The following is a 25,292-nucleotide window of genomic DNA, read 5'->3' as shown; positions in this document are numbered from 1 at the left end:
TTGAATATTTTAGTTTTAAATTATTTTTTTTTATTTTTGAATATTTTAATGTATTGATATTAAAAATAAAATTAAAAAAATAAAAAAATATTATTTTAATATATTTTTAAGAAAAAACATTTTAGAAAGATAACTACAATTATCAATTAATCGTCAAAAAAAAGCTGACTAACATGTCCAACTTCTAACTATCTTATATTTATATTATGTAATATACTTATTATATTACATATAAATATCACCATTTAGTTTTAGTCTGTGAGAATAACCCAACTACCGTTGTTGCATTAAGAAATAACAAGATCAAGGGAGGGCAACCCTTTCCCCAATCACTTGAAATAAGAGTAATCACCTGAATTAAGAAGGTGTGTGTGGATAATGGAGAAATTATTTTTAAAATGTTTTTTATTTAAGAAATATTTAAGAAATATATTTTATATTATTATATTAAAAATAATCTAAAAATATTAAAAATTCAATTTAAAAAAAAAAATATTTCAACTTTTAACAAAAAAAAAAAAGAAAACAGGATTAAACTTACTTCCAAACACCCCCTCGCACCATGACTGACGTGTCCGACTTCTAACTTCCTAGTATCTTCATTCTGTCCTCCCCTCTGCTTTGGTCTCCTGATATTAGTTGGTGACTTCAAATCTCTGCTTCTTCATTTTTATTTTTATTTTGCCTCCTCCTCATTGAATTTTAAAATGTCTTACTAATTTTTCACATTTTTTTTAGTAATCAAATACATAACAGATAGATTCATTGAAGTTTTTGATTGATAAATCAGCCAAAATGGAGGCAAATTTTGCACAAAGAATGCAAATTTCGACAACATGGATTGATACAGGCAATCTTGCAAGAAAACCAACTGGTTTTCTACGGTTTTCGGGGAGATTAAAGGAACAGAAGAGACTCCAAGTGTTTGTTTCTGCTCAGTTTCGACCTGTAAGAGATGAAAATCGACATAGATTGGCTTCTTTTGAGGTTTCTCGCTCTTATAACAATTCTCGAGGTACAACTTCTAAGTCCTTTTCATTGCATCACTTGGATTTGTGAGATTTGTCTTGGTTGGAGATTTTTAGATTTTTATAAGTTATTACAACTTCTAAGGCTATTTATTGTTAGATTTTCTTTTTCAATTCTCTTCTCTTCTTTTGTTTTTTTTTTTTTTTGGATTTATGGCACCTGGGTTTTGTTTTTGTTTTTTTTTAAGAGCCTATCTGAATGTGCAGTTGGAGCTGCTTTTTGCGTTTTTTCTATAATGTTACTGGGTTCATTTGTGATCTTTGTTATTCCTTTTAGCTGATAAGTGAAAATGGTTTCGAAACATTTTTGGGGTCTGTATCAGTTGATGGCTTTAATCAATGGAACTTAACAGTGCTTTGAGAACAGATTCTGGTTAAATAATGTAAAAGGATTATGAGGTTATTGTTTCGGCATAAGTTTTAACTTCCTTTCTATTTTCCTTTTGGATTTTGAAAGATCCTTTTTACTTTTGTAGTTTCGACGTTGGAATCTGAGAGTCTCCAGGATTTGCTTGACGATGAAGCTTTGATTTTGAAGGTATGAAATGCTTCTATACTCACTTGTTTCGAATGAGATATCTGATAACATGGTGCATTTTATTTTGCTCCGTGATCTTTTGGCATCCGCTTTACTTTAAAATCTGTGAACATAGGCCTTGATGATCCAAAACCTAGCACAGATTTTTTTGGGCATGTAACTTACAGACGTTAACAAAATTTGCAGAATAAGTCGCAGGAGATTGAGCCCTATTTAAACGGACGCTGTATATATCTTGTTGGTCAGTTTCTTTGTCTGAGTCTTATGCATTCTGTTAGCAATTGATTTGGTTACCCTGATAGCAAACTAAATGAATGTGAAAAGTGTAGGAATGATGGGCTCTGGAAAAACAACAGTGGGAAAGATTCTCTCGCAAGCAATTCATTATTCATTCTGTGACAGGTTAGTGCATATGATTGCTTATCATTTGGGGTTCTAGGAAAGATTTTAGTGTGCCTCTCCGATCTTAGATAGAACAAGGAAGAGGAAAAAACGGAATGCTTCATAATGCAACATAGTAGAAATCTCTCTTTTGTTGTTTTTACTGTTCCTGAGGTACATCCAGTCATTGGTTGGGGGCTCCCCATCTCAAGAGATCTGATATTGAAATGTTATGTAGAAGTTTTGAACACTGGACGTGCTATTACTTTGTCTACATCTTTCTAACATCATGCAGGTTATCCACTTAACTAGTAAGGTTTTTTATGTTAAATAATAATTATTTTGTTCTACATTTTCATGGATTTCCAGTGACACATTGGTGGAGAAGGATGTTGGTGTGACTTCTGTAGCTGAAATATTTCAAATATATGGAGAGGATTTCTTCAGAGATAAAGAGGTGCTTTAGGAAGATTGCATTTTGAATCTCCCCATTGCAAATTTTACTCAATACACATTGCATTGGATTTTATTTAGTTAATAGCATTGCAATATATGTCTTTCTGAAAAGAGAACTGATGATAAGTTAAATTAGTGGCTGCTCATTTAGTAGTTGTGCTTGTTGTTCTATCCAGCTGGTTCTATCTATTTGCTAAACTAAATGTGAAGTCAATCTAAAAACACTTGTGCAAAGTCAAATGCTTGTATATTTATCATTTTTGCTCGTGGCCCCAAATGTTAATGATTGTAATTTTGTGCCTTTCAGACTGAGGCATTAGAAAAGCTATCACTAGAGCACCGATATGTCGTTTCTACTGGTGGAGGTGCTGTGATACAGGATGAAAACTGGTATAATAGTGGACATAACATATCAAATTTAAAGTCTTTACCTTCTGTTTATTTGTTTGTTTCCTTTATGCGTGTTGATTTGGAATGTCAGCACTACTCTCTGTTTTGTTCATCAGGACGTACATGAGGAAGGGGATTAGTGTCTGGTTAGATGTGCCTTTGGAAGAATTGGCACAGAGGATTGCGGCTGTAGGAACCAAGACTCGCCCCCTTTTGGATAGAGAACCAGGAGATGCATACACCAAGGTAGGTTCTTGATTATCTGAACATGTTTCTTTTTGAAATATCACATCTTATCTTGTGTCTTGACACTTACGCTTACTTCAGGCGTTCAGGCGTCTGTCTGCTCTGTTTGAACAGAGATATAAAGCTTATGAAAATGCTAATGCAAGGGTTTCTCTGGAAAGTACGTGTGCTTGAACCTATGTCAACTTACAGTTATGATGTATTTTCCTTTTGCTTTGTGATTGCTAATATTTTACACATCAGTTAATTGAAAATTCTGAAGATAAGTGCTCCCATGTGCAGATATTGCAGCCAAATTAGGATATAAAGATGTATCCAATATCACACCACCTATGATTGCGATTGAGGTTTTTCAGTCTCTCTATGTTTTCTTCTTTATTTACTTGCGCAAGACTAGGGCAATAGTTTTCTTAACATATTTGTAGAACTTCAACGAAAAAGTTGCGCGTTGGTTAGGTGTTCTTTTCTTTCTTTTTTGTTACATGCCACATAATTATCATGCTTATCTGGTGGATTGACTGGTTGGAGTTGACCATTTTGCAGGCAATTGAACAAATTGGAAATATCCTGTAGGACATAAGTGGCATGTCTGCAATGGGATTCTATTTTAACAACCTCTAATTATGGCACTTCATGATTTTCTTCGTGGTTGGATTGCTTCTCATGCCATGTTTCTATTTCTTGAGTTGTAGAACATGGCTTGGGTGATGCATTACGCAGCAGGTTTCCGTCTATTACCAGTGTAAGAGAGGTTTTGCAAAGTTGAATTGTGCATATGGTAGGCGCCACTTGATCATATATATGCCATGTGATCAGATAAAGGTTAGAGATTAAGCATATGCTGTTGATTTTTGTTTTACCTGGCCCATGTATCCAAGGATTTTCTTGCAAGTGAACTGATGATTATATTTTCCAGTATATATATACTTCATTGCTGGACGTTTCTATAGATGCCCTAGATTCTAGTTTGAGAAAGAGGGCAACAGTTTGAGAAAGAGGCCCTTAATCCAAGCGAGTTCTATATGCGAACTGGTCCCGTTAGCAGAGTGATTTCCGCGAATCTCAAAACCTGAAAAAAAAAAATTGAATCCAAATCTGGCGTGGCTATAAAGATAAACTCTCTCCCTCCGTTACTCTTCAATTGTTTCCACAGCCCTTGAATTTGATATTTTAGTAGCCCTGATGGTTTAAAATGTTTTTATATTTAAAAATTTATTAAATTTTTTTTTAATTTTTTAAAAATTATTTTTAACATCCGCACATCAAAATAATATTAAAATATATAAAAAATTATTTAAAACAAAAAAAATCAAAAATTTTAAAAATATTTTTACCATGTTTCCATACACACCTTTCATTGCTGTCACTACACCCTTCAAAACTGTTGCCTCTCCTACCATAGCTGTTGCTCCCACCCTCCCCCACTATAGTCACCTTATCCTCTTCAATTTTCAGCTCAACCTAAACGCTCAATATCCAGTTGAAGAATGAGATATATTAAATTAATTTAATTAAAAAAAACTCTTTTTAAAAAGGCAAGATCTAACAAATACCACAAAAATACCCGAGGTAATACCAAGCAAATTAATTTAATCTAATTAAAACAACATCCTTTTAAAAAAGCTAGACCTATCAAAAAGGAAAAAAAAAAAAAACATGAGACAACTCATGTTACTCCTAAAACGTTTGAAAAGTTTCGTACAAAGCAGAAAAAAATACCAAAAAATAATATTAAAAAAAAAAATAAACAAACTTGAATGAACCTTCTAATCCTGAATTAACAACTCAAACTTGTAATTCATTAAGCACTTAGATTCAGGATCAATCAAGAAAAGTAATGGCTGATTTCATGATAAAATAAAAGATGGTAGACAATAATAATAATAAAAAAAAAAATTGATTATGGATTTTATTATTTTATTCATTCCAAAACTTAAATTAATACACAAAAAGTAATACAAAAACCAAATCATCCTTTGACATTGTTTACTAATGGCTGATTTCACCTTATCACGGAGGAAGAATCAGCGTCATTGCCAGCTGTGGTACTTAGGGCATCGATGTCTTGCCCGCCTTCATAGTACTTTCCAAGCATAGGAGTTTTCGTATTTATTTCCGGAGGCAGGTTTCCCATTCTCTCTTGTCCTCCGCCCTCAAATATTAATTTAATACAGACGTTCCTAGTTGACAGAGTTTGCATGGCCAATCGTTTCTCTCCTTAAATATCTAATTTCATCAGCACCAGCTATCTGAAACAGATCCAACGGTCTAAAGCTCCTGCTGAAGATGCGGCTGGTGGGCTAAGCTACATGGTGCGTGTTTTGTGATATGATGATTCTAAAAATCTTTTTCAATTGAGGATAGGGTAGAATAATATTTTTTTTGTACTTTTAATATTAATATTATTAAAAAAAATCTAAAAATATAAATTTAATGTTTTTTAAATAAAAAATAATTTAATTTTTTTTTGAAAAACAAAAACTTCTACGGTGACAATCAAGCATTTATACTCTCTTCTCTCGTATTTTTTTTTATTTAAAAAATCAACTTAGTTCTCCGTATATTCTACTCTCAGAGTAAAATTTAATAATAACCTATGAGTATTGTGCCTATTGCCCTGTTTTTTTTAAAAGATAAAAGAAAAAAAACCCTCTCCTTTTGATTCGTAGTTTCCTCTCCGGTAAAATTCTTTATTTTTCAATAATTGAATACATTTTATGGATACAGAACTAACAAGACATGTGTGTCAAATACATGATATTTAACTTCTTCGAATGAATCACAATTTAGCTAGTGACTAGAGGGTGCATGCGCTTTGCAGCGCGTCCAAACTAATTTTTTCATAAAATATCTAAACGATGAAATTGCGTTTTAAATAAATAAAGAATAAAACTCTAATAACCCAGTTTATAATCTTGACTAATCAATTAGCTACTGGCTATGGAAAAACCTAATTACAATCCATTAATATTTTTTTTTTTTCAAAAAGAACAATGTCATTCTTATATTTTATATAAATCTAATAACCAGGTTAATCCAAGTCGACCAACCTAACTTGTGACTCAAGACTTGCTACGAGTTGATCCTCGTGTTTGACTTGAAAATTATACGAGAGATAAGTTTTAAAACCTGTAACACATGTCATTGAAACAAAAGCACCATACATGGAAAAATAGAGAAGCATAATTTTTAAAAAATCAAATGGTGAAAAATAAAATTGAAAAGGAAAACCAGTCATACGAAAGGATCTAAAAAAACAATTAAAAGAACAAGTGTGAAAAATAAAATAAAAAATAAATTATATATACATTACAACAATAATCTCGAAAAAAACCCTCAGGAAACATGTAAGTGGTAAAATCGAGACAAAAAAACCCGACTCGAGCAAAACTGGTGTTGTGTGATAGATATGTAAGGGGCGAACAAACTTGGGTTAACCCTTAAAACCTGTGGATTTGGTAATAAGATTGAGATAACCTAATAGATGACCTGACCCGACAATTTAACTTGTGATCCAGGTGATATAAGGCCTAGATCAAGCCGAGTTCCAATGAAAATAGAGGGAGGATTGACCTGGTATGATCTGGTAAAAAAATAGGGTTGACTCATAACTTGATCAACCATGGACAAACCACCTACTAAAAACTTTTTTTTTTTAAATGATGTTATTTTTATATGTTCATATAAAAAAGGTTGACTCGGGTTAATCAACCTAACTCAGGTTAATCCATTTGACTCGTGACCCGTGTTTTGCCCCAGATTGACCCCCTGATCGGGTTTGAAAGTCATGATACATATAACTTTAAAAAATCATGACACGAGTCATCACATTATAAGCACCATGCATGAGAAAACTGAGAAGTCAAACCTTTTATAAATCAAATGTCGAATGATGAAATCAAGAAAAAACATCAATTAAATAAAAAGATTTAAAATAAAATATAACAACTAATAGAATGAGGATGAAAAAAAAATAGAAGGCAAGAACAATTATTTGATCGAATGGTCAAATTTAGCACAATGTTTTTTACAAAATGAAAAAAAAAATTAAAAGTATGAGGACCAAATTAGAAAAAACAACAAATTTAGATTGAAGGATGAAATTGAAAACCACCAAAATCTTGACAAAGGGAAAAATAAAAAAAAAGAAATTAAAAGAAGAAGAGCCAAATTAAAAAATATTATACATTACAAATTAAAATTGATAACTAAATTGAAAATTAAAAAACTTTCATAAAAGAGCCAAGAAAAAAACTCAGAAATCAAAACAATAAGGAATAAATGGAAAAAAATAAAATATGCCAAAATTGAAAATGAAGGACTAAATTAAAAACAAATAAAATTTATATAAAAAGATCAAAAAGAAAAAATCATAAATCAAAAGAATAAAAAATAGGACAAACTTGTAATTTTTTGGGAAGAGAGAGAAAGGAATAATAATAAAAAAGGTCAACCGATAATAAACTGTCACACCTATGATCACAAGCCCCACACCTAGTGGAAGTGAATACGACGACGCATCCAATGAGACAATGAGAGGGCTTGTTCGGTCACTGGAGACACCACATATGTCATTTAAAGAGTGTGACGTTTCTTACGCGTTGACTCGTGATTATCACGCATTGCCATCTTTATTGAAAAAAAAGAGAATATTTTGAGATAAAAAGATGAAATTACTCCGTGTATTTGGTCAACAATTCATCTCTCCTCGAAATACAAGGGTAAAGATTGTTTTTGCTGTACAAAGAAAAAGGAAAAGAAAAAAAACCCTTAGACAATTGTTTTAATTTCATTTGAAATTAGAGATGATTAAGTAATTTAATTATTTAAAAACTATAAAAAATATCAATACCCCGTACAATTATTAATTGACCAAAAGACCGTATGTAAAAACCAAAATACCTCTCCAAAATCAAGGTTTATTATTTTTATTTCAAGCATAAATGCATCATTTCATTATAGTGCTAGATAGACAGTGAATTTCCTTTGCGTTTTAGTTTTTTTTTTTTTTTTGGTCACTGACATACACTATCGTATCCCCCACCGCCACACCTACCTTTTCATCCTCCAAATGAGTCCAAAATAACCATAGCCATTTTTCTAATGGGAGACAACCACCACCAGTCGGGAACATCCTTGAGGGAGGTGCATGCACAAAGAAGATGGCAGGCAACAGGTTCAACGCTTCTATGGCGGCTAATAACAAGGAGTCATTAGTCAATTGGCTATATACAAATAACAAGAAAATGCTCTTTTTTTTGTTTTTGCAGTCTTAGATCAATAATATGAGCACCAATCTACTCTGCAGTCCTTCTCACCTTCTCCTTGCGCACAATAAATTCAAGCCATCACAGTTCTCAATGCCTTCCTTCAACAGCAAGTATTTACCTCCACTTTTCTTTCCCATTTCGCTCATCGTTTATAAATAAATCTATGGTCCATCTGTTTAAAAAAAAAGAAAAAGAAAAAAAGAAACTATGGTCCATTAAATGCCCCTCTCTCTCAAACAATAACTCACCCTCTCCCCACCCCATGCTCTTGCCATTGCTTGCTGCAAGCCACTATCCCCTCTCTCTCTTTCACTCCACGTGAATCCAGCCCCGTCCTCTTATTTCCTTTTTATTACTAAATATTAAATATATACACATACATGTGAAAAGAAAAAAAAATGATAAAGAAATAAAAGATACGAGTTTGATTGTTTTTAAAGTAATTTTTATTTAGAAATATTTTAAAATAATATATTTTTATTTTTTAAAAATTATTTTAAAATTAATATATTAATTATCTAAAAATATTAAAAATATATAATTTTAAAAAAATTAATTTAAAATGCAAAAATGAATATTAAATAAAATATTATTTTATTAAAAATAAAAAAAAACAAAGCACTTAGTCCCATCAAATTCTTCATCTCTATAACCCAACCACCTCTTCCTCTATTTATACCTTCTCCACACTCCTGCCTCCCGCATCCTTCCCTGAGACTTCCCCATTGCTTCCCCGTAGGTACCTAAGAATCTCCCACTTGATTTCGGTTGGAAACCCATTTTCTTCCGTTCTTAGATTCTAGATCTCTTGTTTACAAAATGGAAATCGATTTGGCGACTAAAGACACGAGTTGGTGGGTGTACACCCTTCCAGCATTTCTAGGTTCCGAAATTCTGATAGATGGATATGTTTTGTTCTCTCTTGTGATGGCCTTTGTGACCCTAGGTATTCTTACATGGGCTTTCGCTGTTGGTGGTGTTGCATGGAAAAATGGCAGAAACCGAAGAGGTCACCGCCTCATTCCTGGACCTCGAGGCTTACCCGTCTTTGGTAGCCTTCTCACCTTGTGCCGGGGCCTTGCTCACCGCACCCTGGCTTCCATGGCTTGTAGCCGAGACAACACTCAGCTCATGGCTTTTAGCCTCGGCTCCACCCCTGTTGTTGTGGCGTCTGACCCTCATACTGCCCGAGAAATCTTGACCTCCATCCACTTTGCTGACCGGCCAATTAAACTGTCGGCTAAGAGCCTCATGTTTAGCCGGGCCATAGGCTTTGCGCCGAGTGGCACTTACTGGCGGCTTCTAAGGAGAATAGCTTCCGGTCACTTGTTTTCTCCGCGGCGTATTTCAGCCCATGAATCCCTCCGACAGCTAGAATGCTCAACTATGTTGCGTGACATGACCAACGAACAAGAACTTAACGGTTTTGTTTCTCTAAGAAAACACTTACAGTTTGCCTCCTTGAACAACATCATGGGAAGTGTTTTTGGAAAGAGGTACGACATGGTGCACGATAGCCAAGACCTTGAGGAGCTAAGAGGCATGGTTCGAGAAGGGTTTGAGCTGTTGGGTGCATTCAATTGGTGTGACTATCTGCCATGGCTCAGCTACTTTTATGACCCATTTCGTATAAATGAACGTTGCTTGAAACTCGTTCCTAGAGTTAGGAAACTCGTCAAGGGCATCATTGAAGAGCACAGAATCAGTAAGTCCAGAAATGTTGGTGACAGTTGTGATTTTGTTGATGTTTTACTGTCTTTAGATGGTGAAGAGAAGCTCCAAGACGATGACATGGTCGCGGTCTTATGGGTACGAGTCTTTTTTTTTTATTCATTTACAACTATATACCATCCCATTTTCTCAATCTTATGGAAACTAAACGACTCGTTGAATTTGGTCTTGCAGGAAATGATTTTTAGAGGGACAGATACAACTGCTCTGTTAACTGAGTGGGTTATGGCAGAGTTGGTCTTGCACCCAGAGATTCAAGAAAAGCTTCATAGTGAGCTAGACATGGCCGTGAAAGACGGAAGCTTGGCTGCCTTGACAGATGCTGACGTAGAAAAATTGCCTTATTTGCAGGCAGTGGTGAAGGAGACTCTGAGGGTCCACCCACCGGGTCCGCTATTGTCCTGGGCCAGGCTGTCCACGTCAGACGTCCAGCTCAACAATGGAATGGTCATCCCTGCCAACACTACTGCCATGGTCAACATGTGGGCCATCACTCATGACCCTAACGTGTGGGAAGACCCGCTGGAGTTCAAGCCAGAGAGATTCATAGAAGCTGACGTGGATGTGAGGGGTAATGATCTGAGGCTTGCACCCTTTGGGGCTGGCCGGAGGGTGTGCCCTGGCAAGAAGTTAGGGTTAGTGACTGTGACACTTTGGGTGGCCAAGTTAGTGCACTGTTTCAAGTGGAATCGAGATGTGGATCACCCAGTTGACCTAAGTGAAGTCCTGAAGCTGTCTTGTGAGATGAAGTACCCCCTCCACGCCGTGGCTGTGGGAAGGAAATAAGCCAAGGTCTGTAGGGTTTTTATTGGTTATAGGGTCTGTGGTCTTGTTGCTTTTCCTATACTAATTTTCCTTTTCATCTACCATATATCCTCCGCAATATGGCTGGTTTGGTATTTGATAGCGCCATTGGAAGGGCTCCAATTTTGTGATGTCTGTAGAACTAGGAGTCTTTCTTGTTCGTGTATCATTATGGTATTTACTACCCGCTTAATTTGGTGTTTCTTGTATAATCACTCCCCAACTGTTTGAATGACAAGGGCTCCGAACGTCCGATGCTTAGATCGATACATAATTACCGGGGAACATCTTTAATGAGGCCAACTTAATAGGGTTGCCCTGAAGAAACTTTTTGACTTGCCCTAACACGCGTTGGGGATGTTGTGTCTCACGCCTACGCTTACCTTCGTATACATGTCAGGTAGTGTAAACAAGTTGCCTGAGTTACTCCATGGATAGATCATCAAGGGTAGAGTTAAAAAAAAAATATAAAGATGATCAAGTTGGATGGAATGCAAAGTTAAATATATATATATATATATATATTGTTTTCGTAGAGATCTTCTTGGTATGTATGATGAATTAAATTATATGGGAATGAAAGCAAATTGTTTCTGTTCATGCTGCTCGCAAAAAATTATCTCGCGCCTTAGCAAACTTTCATGTTTGGCAGGTGTAATCACTGTTTGAACGACATGGGTTGATCCTAGGGTTTTATGCAAATTAACCGTAACAAAGCCATCTGATGACATAAATTGTAGATTGTCCATTGCAATTCTTCGAGATAGCTTCTGTAGACCATGTAGTTTTGGCGTATTTAGGAAGATAGTTCGTGTCCTCTAAACTTTCATGATAAGGATATACTAGAGCGAAATTCAACCTGGAATCGTCGATCTCTACTGAATTTGTTAATTACAGAAAGACGATTGGTTATTTCTCTCCTTTCGTACCTCGCTTACCAATTTCGTCTCTATTAGTTTACAAGATTGAATGGCCAATTCTCCTCCGATTCGATTGTCTTCCAAGAATGTCACGCCTTGGATATTACAGTGAAAACTCAACAAGGTTTCAAAAAATCTGGAACCGTCGATCTACTGAATTTGTTAAATACAGAGAATATTTCTCTGTGAGGGGCGTCGTGTGAAACATGTTTCAATTTGAATGTCCTTAACCTAGGGGACCCAATAGAGTTGTCTGGCCACAGATTTGAGTTTATTTTTGTGTTAAAAAAGTAATGAATTTTTTTCATTTTAATTTAATTTTTTTTATAATATTAATCTATATATTTGAAAAATGTTTTTGAAAATTATAGTTTATTTTTGAAAATATTTTTTTATATAATTTTAGATTAATAAACTTGTGTTAAAAATAAATTCAAAAAAAATAAAAAATATTCTAATTAGATATATTTATAAAAAAACATTTTAAAAATCAATAGATAAACATGGAATCATGCAACCGCGTTTGTCCGGGACTAGAAAACAAGCTTTTCTAGTGCTCGAAAAGCTTGAAAAGAGGTGGTTAAACCACCTATGCAAGGAAAGACTCGAGGGGGGGTGTTTATCATCAGTGTTTACCCAACATTTAAATTTTTTATGTTATTGTTAAACTAATAAGTGCCCCACACATAATATTTTAGCATAAAAGAACCCTCATTGAATTAATATTTGGAATCCATGTTGGAATATATTTCTTTAAGCTGAAGCGTTATGTCTTTAGAATTTCAAGTATATGGGATATCAATGAATAAGAGAAGGAAGGTTCCGATACTTTGTGTGTTTTAGTTTTAATAATTATATCAGAACTTGGAAGAAAAAGAAGAGGTAAGTGAATAATTGTAAGAAATTGAAAAGAAACCATGTCCCCTTTGGTGCAAGAGTTTTGGCCTGGGGAATATAGGAAGGATGGATTTACTTGGTTTAAATTGATATAAAAATTGTGCTTGGTTATGTTTTATGGTGTATTTAATGAATGAGCATGAGGTCCCTTGCTTGAGAAATTGAAGAAAAAAATCCATGTTGTCCTTGATAGGAAGTTTGGCCTATGTTTAAGGAAATGGGGATAGATTTATAGTATTGTTGTGTTATTTGTGTTTAAATTGTGTTGTTGATATGTTTAAATATTGGCCTTCGAACTAATTTCATGAAAATTATGGCAGGAATTTATGTTTTTTTTTTTATATAGGAATTTGCCAAAACTAAGTATAAGAAGGAATGGAATGATTGCTTTGGATTAATGTGGTATTTGTGTTATTTTAGAAAGTGTTGTCATGTTGCATTAATAATAACACTTGAATTATGTTTAAAAATGTATAAGAATATAACTTTGAATGATGTTGCAATGAATGAAAAACATGTTGTAATATTGAAATTATATGATTTTTTTTATAAATGCTAGAGTTTAATATCTTTAACTTTTCAAAAAAATAAACTACGCTTAAAACTGAATTTTACAATTCCAGTTATAATTAAAATATAAAACAGTATTGTGTATTGGTTTAGACTAATCCAACTAAAATTTGCAAATTTTTAATTTTTGGAATTGTTGTTAATTGATGGTCTTACATTTGAAAATATAAAAATGAAAAAAAAAGAGAAAATGTACATGTGTATGAAATTTCAAGGATTTTATTTATTATATATTGAAATAATGGATGAATGAGAATTAAAATGAAATGTTGATTATGGCTATATTTTTTATAATGATTGTATTCCTAGGTATACAGAGGAGGCTGCAAAGATATGGCAATAGTAGTAGCAACAACACGTGTACAGGCTCAAGGTAAGTGCTTAATACCCTGTAATACTTTTAAAGTTTGGTGTACTTTGCAACTGTAAATTTTTTAAATTTATTATTAGATATTTAATGATGGCAGTAAAATACAAGAAAAAAAATGACGAGTGTCATGGAATAATATTGACATCCTTGTGTAGATGGTTGAGTTTATTGGCATCCTAGTGAGGGATGACTGAATTTATTGGCATTCCTGCGAGGGATGGTCGAGTTTATTGGCTCCCATGAAAAATGGTTGAATTTATTAGCCTCCCTTTTGAGGGATGATCATATTTATTAGCATCCTTGTGTGGAATGGCCAGAGATTGTAAGCATCTATACGGGATGGCCGAGAATGATTTGATCTTAAAGATGATGATCAAGTTGAATAAATCGTTGAGCTAAAGAATCTGATAGAATTGTTCATAGAAGAGATAATATATTGTTTGTTTTTCAGTGCATGTGTTGACGATTGCATATTTGCAGCAGTTGGAGAAGTGTGTGAGAGTCATTGACTATGGAAAGCTCATATGATAGGTTGTAAGGACGACGATTTACAAGTTGGAGATGAGGAAATAAATGTAAATGGATATTGGGTATCCAACGGAAACTATTGGACTATTATGAAAAATAAATTGGTGGACCGGATGTGTTCTATGGTAAAGTAACGAGTGGCTGTATTGATGACCAAACTAGAATATAAAGGGTGGCTGTAGGACAATACGTATCTTGGGTGAATGATTGTTGTCCTAAGGATTTACGTATGGGATAAAAATTATGTTTATATATATATATATATTAGTTTAATATGGGTGTCCGGGTCAGCTTACGCGTACCTCGACTAATCCCACGGGCTCTAAAGTTAACGACCAACTAAACCTCCAGTAGTCATCATATAAGCAATCATAGGGCTTGAACCCGAGACCACAAAAAAAACAAATCTCTTGATTCTAAGCTTTTATTACTCAATCACCATGTTTATATATTTTATATGTGGCGTTAATGGTGAGAGAATAGTGGCTTAAAGATGATGATATGGTTAGGGCTGAGCATTTTCGGTTCGGTCCGGTTTTGGGCAAAAAAAACAATCAAACCGAAATTATTTTTTTTCAAGTTTTTGAACCGAACCTAACCGAAAACCGGTTCGAACCGACCATGTTCGGTTCGGTTCGGTTTTTTCCCCTTCCAAACCAATTTAAACCGAAAATTATTTCTGGATTTTTTCATTGTTCATATTTTTTCAAGGATCTTATTTTTGTTTTATTTTTAATTTCACAGATCTGTGCTTTGTGTGCTTATTTTCTGAGAAATCTTGGCTTTCTCAACAAGTATGACTCTTTTTTTAACTGGTTGGGCATGCATGATATCCAGAAATTTAATCCCGATTTTCTTTTTGTTAGATCTTTGCCCAAGAATTAAACTTAGCAAAAAGATACACAAAACAAAAGAAAAGAACAGAAGTAATTTGACTGGAGAAAAACAAACAAAGAAAAGATCAAAAGATATCTGTAATAAAAATGTAAAACCATCAAAACATTATTATTTGAACAAGAGGAAACAAATCAAAGAGGAAGGGCCAAACCCTTACACGCTAGTTAAAAAAATCCTCTTTTTTTACTCTCTAATCTTCCCTCCACTTCGTTTTGGAGCCGCCACCACACACCTGTAAAGAAAAAACCCTAAACTCGCTCTCAATGGCGACTGATCCAACTCTGTTGCACCAACTCAGTCTCCTTCTCCAATCAAAAAGGAAAGATGCAAAGAGAAAAGGAGGGGAGATATGCAGAGAGAAGGGGAAGGGGAAGGGAGAGATGCATAGAGAAGGGGGGAGGGGCGGCTACTTTTTTGTTTAGGGAATGCAGAGAGCAAAGTTGGCTTAGGGTTAGAAAAAGCATCCTATTTATAGTTGTTTTTTTTTTAAGTGCTGGTCTGGTTGAACCGGTTCGGTTCAATCGGTTTCAGACTTTGGAAACCGAAACCGAACCGAACCGGAATTTTTTTGTGATTTTTTAATCAGTTAATTCGGTTTTTTTTTTCGGTTCGGTTTTTTCGGTTATTTTTTTTCCAGTTTTATCGGTTTAATCAGTTTATCGGTTTTTTTGCTCACCCCTATGGTTAATAGTAAAGAAAATACGATGTTAATATAAGTTGTCATGATGAACAAATCACATTTTGTCTGTAGACTGTTAGGATAGCCCAAATCGTAGAATGAAAGAGAGTTGTGATGTCCCAAAAATGAAGGGTAATGGATTATTAAGACAACCCCAGATGTTTTATTTTTATTTTTATTATTAATTTGAGTATCCAGATTAAATTACATTTATTTTGATTAATTTTATAGGTTATAAAGTTTATAATTATGTAAACTCTAGTCTAAAAAGATTCAATAAAAGTAAATTTAAAAATTGAGTAGTTAAGCTTTTATCAATTGGTTTCTTAACAATCGGGAGTGGTGGGTGCCCACGGGAGACCTATTCCCACTTATTATAACTGAAAGGAAATATGTTATAAGATTGAAAAATAGAAGCCAGAAACCTTTGGAAGATGCACCGTGTTTCTTGAAAATTTAATTTTTTTAATTAAAAATTAAATTTTTTTATGTGTTTTGAATCGTTTTAATATGCTGATCTCAAAAATAATTTTTAAAAAATAAAAAATATTATTTTAATGTATTTCGGGTTTAAAAATTCTTTGAAAAACAACTACAGCAAACAATAAAAAGACTATCTAAGATTTTTTATTACACCACAGTTTGATGCCATCAAAAAATCTTAAGAGTTAGGTCATTTCCTGTATAAGTGAAGTTTGAATCCTAAACATACAATCAAATAACAACCCAATAAAATATAATAAAAAAACAATCAAACAAATTTATAATTTCCAATCAAATACCCCAAATACTACTAAATACTACTACAAATTAGTTTCCAAGGGAATACATTATTTTATATGGGATCATTCTGAACTCATCCTGCCATATCATCATCTGTTATTTTATTTTATTTATTTTTATTTCTTTTACCCCTCTCCCCCCAATTCTTTGCACCATGATTTGTTTTCCCCCTTTTGTGTCCATAGTCAACATGCTTTTATCTTACATTTATCAGCCTTTCCAGTGGAGTTCCCTCATGTTTCTTGCCTGCCCTAATCAACTTTATTGTCGTCGTCTCTGCGCTGCAGGACTAGTTTTTCCTTTCATGCCTAGCTAGTTGCTTTTTACAGGTTTCTAGCAGATGAGTGGCCTTTTTTTTACGATGCTTGCGAGTTGCGAATCTAAACTTATTACTTCATCAACCACCATTTCGGCACCATCTTTCCGATGAACTCCTCTTGACATCTCCCTTTTTTTTCCAAGCTATTTAATGTTTAGACTTGCCAAAGCAGCATCATTTATGTTTATATACTGCTACTGTTGCTTCTGGACACCACGATTGCTTTGTCTTTTAAAACTTGTGTATTTTTTTTTATTTTTGATTTCTCATCTCTTGAGTTCGAATTACTAAAAATAAATAAATCAGGGACACCTGCAGCTTCGTTGCGTTGATAGCTAGGACTAAACTAACATTAACTTTATATTATTATAAAATATACTAAAAAAAAGAAAGATAAAACACTGTAAAAAAAGCAATTTTATAATTCTTTTCAATCTTTTTTACGTTGACATTATTTTTTCAATAATAGGTACTGTAGAGGTAGTAAAATTATAGTTTTTTTAATTCTTTTACTATAATGGTAAAACATTTATAACTTCTTTTATTTCTTTGAAATTTTTTTGCGTTAGATTTGGTGTATTTATCGTTTTATATTTAGTCTATTTATTATTATATTCTTTGTTCTTATTTTTATTTTATTGTGATTCTTTCAATTTTTTTAAGTTTTTTTTTTAGAAATATTATTTTTTATTTTCAATACTTAAAATATTTATCATTTTATCCTTGTCGGCCGTGTGCATTGATTTATATATATATATATATATATATATATATATATATATATATATATATATAGTTTAATGTGGGTGTCCGGGCCAGCTTGCGTGCATCTCGACTAATATCACGGGCTCTGAAGTTAACGACCATGTAATCCTCCAGTGACCATCATATGAGCAACTACAGGGCTCGAACCTGAAACTATAAAAAAAATAAATCTTTTGATCTCAATCTTTTATTACTGGACAAGTTATTTTTATTTTTTTATTTATTAACAGGATGTACGACACTCTGTACACGAGCTTGGATCCTTATTTTCTTTATTAACGGAGGCAGATTGCATATCATCCGCTGCTTTACAAATTAGGTCAGATTGTGGACCCGACTTGGCAGTTAAAGTGGTATTTGATTATTTTTTTAATTGATATATTTTTTAATATGTATTTTTTAAAATATATTTTTTAAATTAATATTAATATTGGTATCTTCTGTTTTTTTAGATTGTTTAAATAGCAATTATTTTTTAACAAGTATGTATTTAATGTTTTGAATAAATTATTTTAATTAATCAATGATATTTTTATGTTTTATATCAATACAAAATATTTATTATCGGTAATAAACAATGACCTTTATGATAAAAAAAAAAAACTTATGGCTATTAAAGGAAAACATTAGGGTTAAATATCATGGTTTAAATATCCTACATAACTATCTCTTATTTTTATAAAAAAAATTATTTTTTTATTTTAGAATTTCATTACTTGATATATTTTAAGATCCATTCTGTTTTGTGTAAATAGCATTGTTACTTTTCCTGATATAATAAACATATTTCTAATATTATCTTGTTTTTCTATAATTTTTCAATTCATAATTATATTTTTCATTATGTTAAAAGATATGTATATTTATTTTTTTATGACTAACCACAAGTAGAGTTAAATAAATACATTAATATTTTTTATTAATATAAATATTTTTTTATTTATTAAATTAAATATATACTTCAGATTTTATGATTTATAATTAGATTCTTTTAGTCAAAAGATTTATTGAAAAAAGATATATATCATTTCTGCAGAAAATTTATTTTATCAGTTCACAGTAAAGCACAGTTTAAACAGCTAGGACAATAACTATACTAGAGAGGAATGGTGGTAGGATATAGGTGCGCTGTCAATCAGAAGCCCAAATTAAAATATTTTTTCACGTTTTTTTAATTAATTTTTTAATTTTAATTTTGCTGATATCAAAAAATAAAATTTTTTTAAAAATATATATTATTTCAATATATTTTTAAATAAAAAAACTTTAAAAATTAATCATTATCATTATACTAATAATATAATTTTGTTTATATTTTCTTATTATGATATTTTTCGATTAGAGACTCGTCGTCATCCTAAATCTATGCGGTGAATCTAAAGTCTAAAAAAAATATCTTTCTGAATATTATCAATGCATGGTATGATCAATTCGGTAAAGAAGAAGTCAAGAAGCAAATCCTAGAGGGTACGAAGGTCGGTAGGGCACCACCTAGCGCTCAACTCGCAGTCCTACCCCGTAAAGGTAATGTTCTCCTACTGCCGCTGCTTGGGGAAATGACACTTGTATATATTTACTATGTTTATTCATATATATTTCTTATTTAAACTGATAATAAAGTCACATGATTCACATACTATATATATTCGGATATAAAAAATTGTCATTTCCTCGAATATTTTCATACAGATATACTTCAGTCAGCAGCATTAGAACGCAGCTGGTGTAGTTGAAATCGAACCAGGCGAAACCAAATAGGCTCCAGCTTGCTAGCAGAGGTCAGCACAACATTAATGAGTGGTTTGAAATCGAACTACTTTGTTGGCTGGCTCGCTCTCCAAGTAAAAAGATCTTTACCCTACGTACACATAATCGTCAGTACATAAAAGAATCAAAGATTCGTCAACAGTGGCCGTACGATCTCATCAGTACTCTTTCCATGAAAATATCGTAGTTGATGCAGGCGTATCTGTGCTAAGAGAAAACCTGGGTGAAAAGCCTAGACGGCATGCAAAACACAGGAGCTAGTAGTAGAGGACGTACGTTTATATGAGGGCTCAGAGACAGCAAGCTCAGGGATCAAGAAGGAGCAAAACCACGTGAAAATGGCAATTATTTACTGAACCCATTTATATCTATCTAGTCATGATAACTGCTGTATCTCTCTTTCGTACATGTTTTCGTTCTGAAATCAAGCAAAAATTTTGCACGTCATATCCTTCGGATTTGTCACAGATTGGGAGTGGTAGTAGCTGTGTCGCATTGCCATTTAAGCAGTAAGTAGTTATTGGTTTGTAGATTTTACGCGTGGTTCTTGATGGGGGCTTGTCTACACTTTCTACAGCAAGATACCCATTGCAATGTCAGCTAGTGCAATCATACTCTGCCACTTTTGACTGGAGACAGTTCTAAGCACTCGAGGATGACCACTAATTGATGGCGAGATGAAGTGTGTGCCCAAAGGTTGGGTTTTCCTGTGCATGCTTGCATTTCTTGATTGGTCAAACGTGTGGCAGGACATTGCAGCGGGTCGCGGTTTGTGTTTTCCATGGAAGAGCGAGGAAGCAGTAATATGATGATGAACCGTGCTTCGTAAATTTCACACGAGTTGGGTGCGAATGATTTCCCGTATTCGACACTCCTCGGTCCTGACTCCTGAAAGCGAAACGACACCGGAATGACAACGTTCCTTGGGTGCTTTCCTTCGGTGGTATGTGATGGTGAGCCGACCTATAAGCCAGGTTCCGTTTGGGTATGGGTTCTACCTCTTTTTTAAATTATTTTATAATTGAAAATATATTGTATTAATATAATATAATTTTTTAATAATTTTGATGTATTAATATTAAAATTATTATTTTAATATATTATTGTTAAAAAAATAAAAAATGACAATTAGAATAAAACTTAAAATAGAAATTCATATTTTTTATATATATTTTTCAATTTTAGAATATAAGACAAGAATAAAAGTTAAAATAGAAAGAATATTACGAGATCAAGATAAAATTATAGAGCTTAATTTCTAATCAATTCATTGTTGAATGATAAAACTAAAAAAAATAAATTAAAAAAATAAAAAACACTTAAATCAACCTTAGTTATCTTACTAAATCCACAAGATTAGAATAACCCTATAACAAATAAATTGAAACAAATTATAAAATTTAATTTCCAATCAACCTAATGTTAAAGAATAAAATTAAAAAAAATCAATTAAAAAAACACAAAAAATAACTTGAGTTAACTTGTTAAACTTATAATTCATGTCATGTAATCGAGATAATCTTGTAGAAACCAGATAAAAAAAATAACTTGGTTCAACTTAGGTTTCCTTACTAAACCTGTGATTTGGGTTTTAAAATTATGATAATCCTATATAAAACAAATCATAAAGTATAATTCTTGATTAATCCATTATTTTAGAATAAAATTTGAAAAGAAAATTCAACAAAAAAAAATGGACCCAACATAACGATTCAGGTTAACCTATAAAACTCATGATCCGAGTTATGAGACCGAGACATAATAAAAAGTAAATTAAAATAAATTATGAAGTTTAATTTCTAATCAATCCATGTTGAATGATAAAATTAAAAAAAAAACGAGGCAACCAGATTAACCGGTAACACGGGTTATGAGACTGAGATAACCATATAGAAAATAAACTGCAACAAATCATAAGAATTAACATCTAATAAATCAAGTATTGAACGATAAAAAATTATTTAAAAAAAAAAATATTATTATGAGTCAATTGGATTAATTTACTAAACTTGTAATATAAATTATGAGATAAATAATTATATAAAAAATAAACCATAACAAATCAATAAAAATTAACATCTAATAAATTAAATGTTAGGAATAAAATAAAAAAAATATAGATATAAAAAACCACAAAAAAAAATGTACATAAAAGTGTTTTGTGAGGTGAATTAAAGTAAAACATATTTTCTTTTAATTTTTTAAAAATTTTATCACTTGTATATAAAGAAAAAAAGAAAAGCAAGAGACTTGGCTACGCATACGACTTAATTATTATTCTGCAAGCAGCATTTCTTTCCTGTCTGTACGACACTTTGCAAACTTGATCGGTGAGATTTTGAGTAGATTGTTTTTTCTGTGTAAAACTGTTTTAAAAAAATATTTTTTTGTATTTAAAAAAATATTTTTGTTATATTGTAATATTATTTTGATGTTTTAATTTAAAAATAAAAAATATTTTAATATATTTTTAATAAGTATTATTTTAAAAAAGAAACACTACCATAATAATAAAATAACAAAATTTGGTACGTATCACGTTTTCAACAATATTTTTTTAAAATATTGTTGTTAGAAGAGGTGACGTGTTTAAGATGACCGTAACATTTGAACATTTATAATCATATGATGGGGCTCTTTTCGCATGTTCATACATGCAAACGTGTAATGCAAGCATGTAAAGGACAAAATAAGGTGGGGGCTTGTATGCACAGGTTTTACGGTGTACACGAGTTTTTCTGTATAACAACATCGTTTGAAAAAAAAGGTTACTAATTGAAAAATTATTTTTTATACGCCTATACATCTACACGTGAAGCGTAGGCCCTGTTTATTTGTTTTTTTTAAGTATTTTTCTGAAAAATAAATTATTTTTTTATATTTGATAGTGCTAATTAAAAATAAGTTGAAAAATATTTTATAGTGTTCGACCTTGTCATGAAAAGTAAGATGAAAAATAAATTATTAATGTTTTTTTTCTCAAGTTTATTAAAAGAATGAGGAACAAATCTTTTAAATTAAAAAGTTGGATGGGAATGAAATTAAAAAAAAATCTAATTTCATAGATTATCTCAAATAAAATAAATAATAATTAAAATAATAAAAGTCAAATTTGACAGATAAACAAGTTGAAAGATAGACGAAATAAAAATAATAATTACAATTTCATAAATTATTTTAAATAAAATAAATAGCAATAAAAAGAATTAGCATCAAATATGATAGATAAAAAATATTTTAATTAAAAAAAGATAAGAGAAAAACAAGACCAAATTTTATATAAAAATCAAATTCTAATAGATAAATTGAAAAAAAAAATTCAAAACAAAATATATATCAATCAAAAGTTAAGAATCAAATTTGATATAATTAACAAATAACATGATATTTTTAAATTTCACAACTTCTAGAAAGCTTTTTTCGATCAAAATAAAAAAAACACTTTTCTAAAAACGAGGTCAAGTTTTTCTTTGATTAAAAAAAAACACAAAAAAATAAAGGAAGCGATTTTTAGAAAATCACTTTCATGAAATAAAGAGAGCTTAAGATAAATATATAACAGTAATAATTGTATTATAACACCATTAGAGTCCATGAAATATAATAATAGTAATAATAACTGCATAAAACTAAATTACATTATATCATTAAAAATAATTCAAATCATATTCTATTATTTTATCATAGTATAGTCGAGTTGGATAAACAAAAGCCTAACCAAGTAAATGTTACTAAGTTGTTTTGTCATTAAAGTGGTAGTTTAATTATTTTTAAAGTAAAAATATGTATTATAGATTGCATTGTCGGTCTTGTAATGGGTATTTTGGACTCTTTATTTTGAGGATATTTTGATAGTTGCTTCACTAATTCGCACAATGGACAATGATACAAGCAATGCGCTGTCTGCCATTAGTCACTAAGGTAAAAATGGTGATTATAATTGGTTGACCCGCCACCAAAATTATATGTCACGAACATTGAGATCATTTAAAAATGAATAACATGTTACTGATATATTCTCTCTAAATTGATTATAATTTGAAGTTTTTTTATTTTAAATTAATATTTATTTTGATATTTTTGAATTATTTTGATCTATGATATCAAAAATAATTTTTAAAAAATAAAAAAAATATTATTTTGATACATTTTCGAATAAAAAATACTTTAAAAAGCAACCACAACCATAATTTTTCTAACAAATTAGCAGGAGCATGTTCCTTTAATGGGTTTTTCTAATTTTTCACTACCACGTTTTTATCTAAAGAATTATTTTGAAGGATTTAAACAAACTCCTATTTGTGTATTTTATTTTCGGTGATTGGTTTCGATTATTAGCTCCATTTCAATGATTTGAACGGGTGATCATTGAAGTTTTATAAGCTAGAAACAGACAAATTGCAATTTTTCTCTCTTGTGATTTTCTATCTATTTCACTCTCTTTGTTAGAGGTAAATAAAACATGTTTCTCTCAATTTTCTTTCAATTTCATAAAACTGAACTAAACTTTAAATTTAAACCCTAATTTACTTACGATTTTGGTTTAATTGATTGGGGATATGAAAGGTTTTTTTTTTTGGGTTTGTGGCTCAAAGTCTAGTTATCATTTTCTAGTAGAGAAGGTATTGATCTCTTTCTCTTTAAGAATCTTTTTCTCTATTTATTTTCTATCATTTTATTCTAGATGACTGCTGAGATGAAAGGCATGTGAAGAAGTAAATACAGTGGTCTGGCAAGTTCGCTCAACTCAGTCAATCAATCAATAAATCAACTTCTTGTGCTTTGCGTCTCTTTACTCTCTGTTGGGTCAATAAAGAGCATGATTCGTCAGACTATTTTCTGTTTATTTACTATAAAATAATTTTAGTATTTTTTTTTAAAAAATAAATTTTAAAAAAGTAAATTTTAAAAAAATATTTTTTAATATTTGGTAGTGTAATGAAAAATAAGTTAGAAAATACTTTCCAGTGTTTGGTTATGTCATGGAAAATAAGCTGGAAAATAATTTATTAATGTTTTATTTTTCTCAAGTTTATTAAAATAATGAGGAACAAATCTTATAAATTAAAAAGTTGAATGAGAATGAAATTGAAAAAAAATATAATTTCATAAATTATCTCAAATAATATAAATAATAGAAATCAAATCTAAAAAATTAAAAAAAATAAAAGGTGAATAAATTAAAATAATAATAATTAACATTTCATAAATTATTTCAAATAAAATAAGTAACAATAAAAAAAATAAGAATCAAATTTGATAGATAAAAAATTTCAATAAAAAAATGATAAGAAAAAAGCAAATAACAATTATAAAAATAAGGACCAAAATTAATATAAAAATTAAATTTTAAGAGATGGAATTGAAAAATAAATATTCAAAACAAATTATATATAGCAATCAAAAGTTTGAGGATCAAATTTGATATAATCAGTAAATAATGACATTTCTAAATTTTTCACAACTTCCGGAAAGTGTTTTCAGCAAATTATATATAGCAATCAAAAGTTTGAGGATCAAATTTGATATAATCAGCAAATAATGACATTTCTAAATTTTTCACAACTTCCGAAAAGTGTTTTCCGTCCAAATTTTCCAGGAAAACACTTTCCTGAAAACCAAGCCAAATTTCCCTTTGACTGGAAAGTGTTTTCTGTTGACCAACTTTTCTAATGGCAAACAAACACAGGAAAGTTTGGAAAGTGGTTTCCCGGAAACCAATTTTCGGAAAACAAACACAGATAAAAGGGAAAACATTTTTCTGGAAACCAAACCAAATTTTTCTTTGACTGGAAAGTGTTTTCCGTTGACCGGAAAGTATTTCCGTTGACGGGAAAGTGTTTTCCGTTAACCAACTTTTCTAATGGCAAACAAACATAGGAAAGTTTGGAAAGTGGTTTTTCGAAAAGTGAATTCCGGGAAACAAACATGGCCTTACTCTCATTGCTCTCTA

General features: G+C 31.3%; 2 protein-coding genes across 2 annotated transcripts; both read left to right on the top strand.

Annotated features, from left to right (window-relative positions):
* Nucleotides 1-572: 572 nt before the first annotated feature.
* Nucleotides 573-3,988, top strand: LOC7486337 (shikimate kinase 1, chloroplastic). The gene is made up of 10 exons (XM_002307094.4): nt 573-1,015; nt 1,505-1,566; nt 1,753-1,807; nt 1,896-1,968; nt 2,317-2,404; nt 2,711-2,793; nt 2,910-3,039; nt 3,121-3,199; nt 3,322-3,386; nt 3,583-3,988. Exons 1-10 carry the CDS (start codon nt 796-798, stop codon nt 3,610-3,612), a joined length of 885 nt encoding a protein of 294 aa, XP_002307130.3. The 5' UTR covers nt 573-795; the 3' UTR covers nt 3,613-3,988.
* A 4,994-nt stretch (nt 3,989-8,982) lies between these two features.
* LOC7486336 (cytochrome P450 78A7) lies at nt 8,983-11,056 on the top strand. Its single transcript, XM_002307093.3, has 2 exons — nt 8,983-10,118; nt 10,215-11,056. The coding sequence occupies exons 1-2, from the start codon at nt 9,129-9,131 to the stop codon at nt 10,824-10,826; spliced, it is 1,602 nt and encodes a 533-aa protein (XP_002307129.1). The 5' UTR covers nt 8,983-9,128; the 3' UTR covers nt 10,827-11,056.
* The last annotated feature ends 14,236 nt before the right edge of the window (nt 11,057-25,292 follow it).

The sequence above is a fragment of the Populus trichocarpa genome, chromosome 5 (genome assembly GCF_000002775.5).
Source record: "Populus trichocarpa isolate Nisqually-1 chromosome 5, P.trichocarpa_v4.1, whole genome shotgun sequence".
In the NCBI taxonomy this organism is placed as follows: Eukaryota; Viridiplantae; Streptophyta; class Magnoliopsida; order Malpighiales; family Salicaceae; genus Populus; species Populus trichocarpa.
This window is presented reverse-complemented; position numbering and strand designations above follow the sequence as displayed.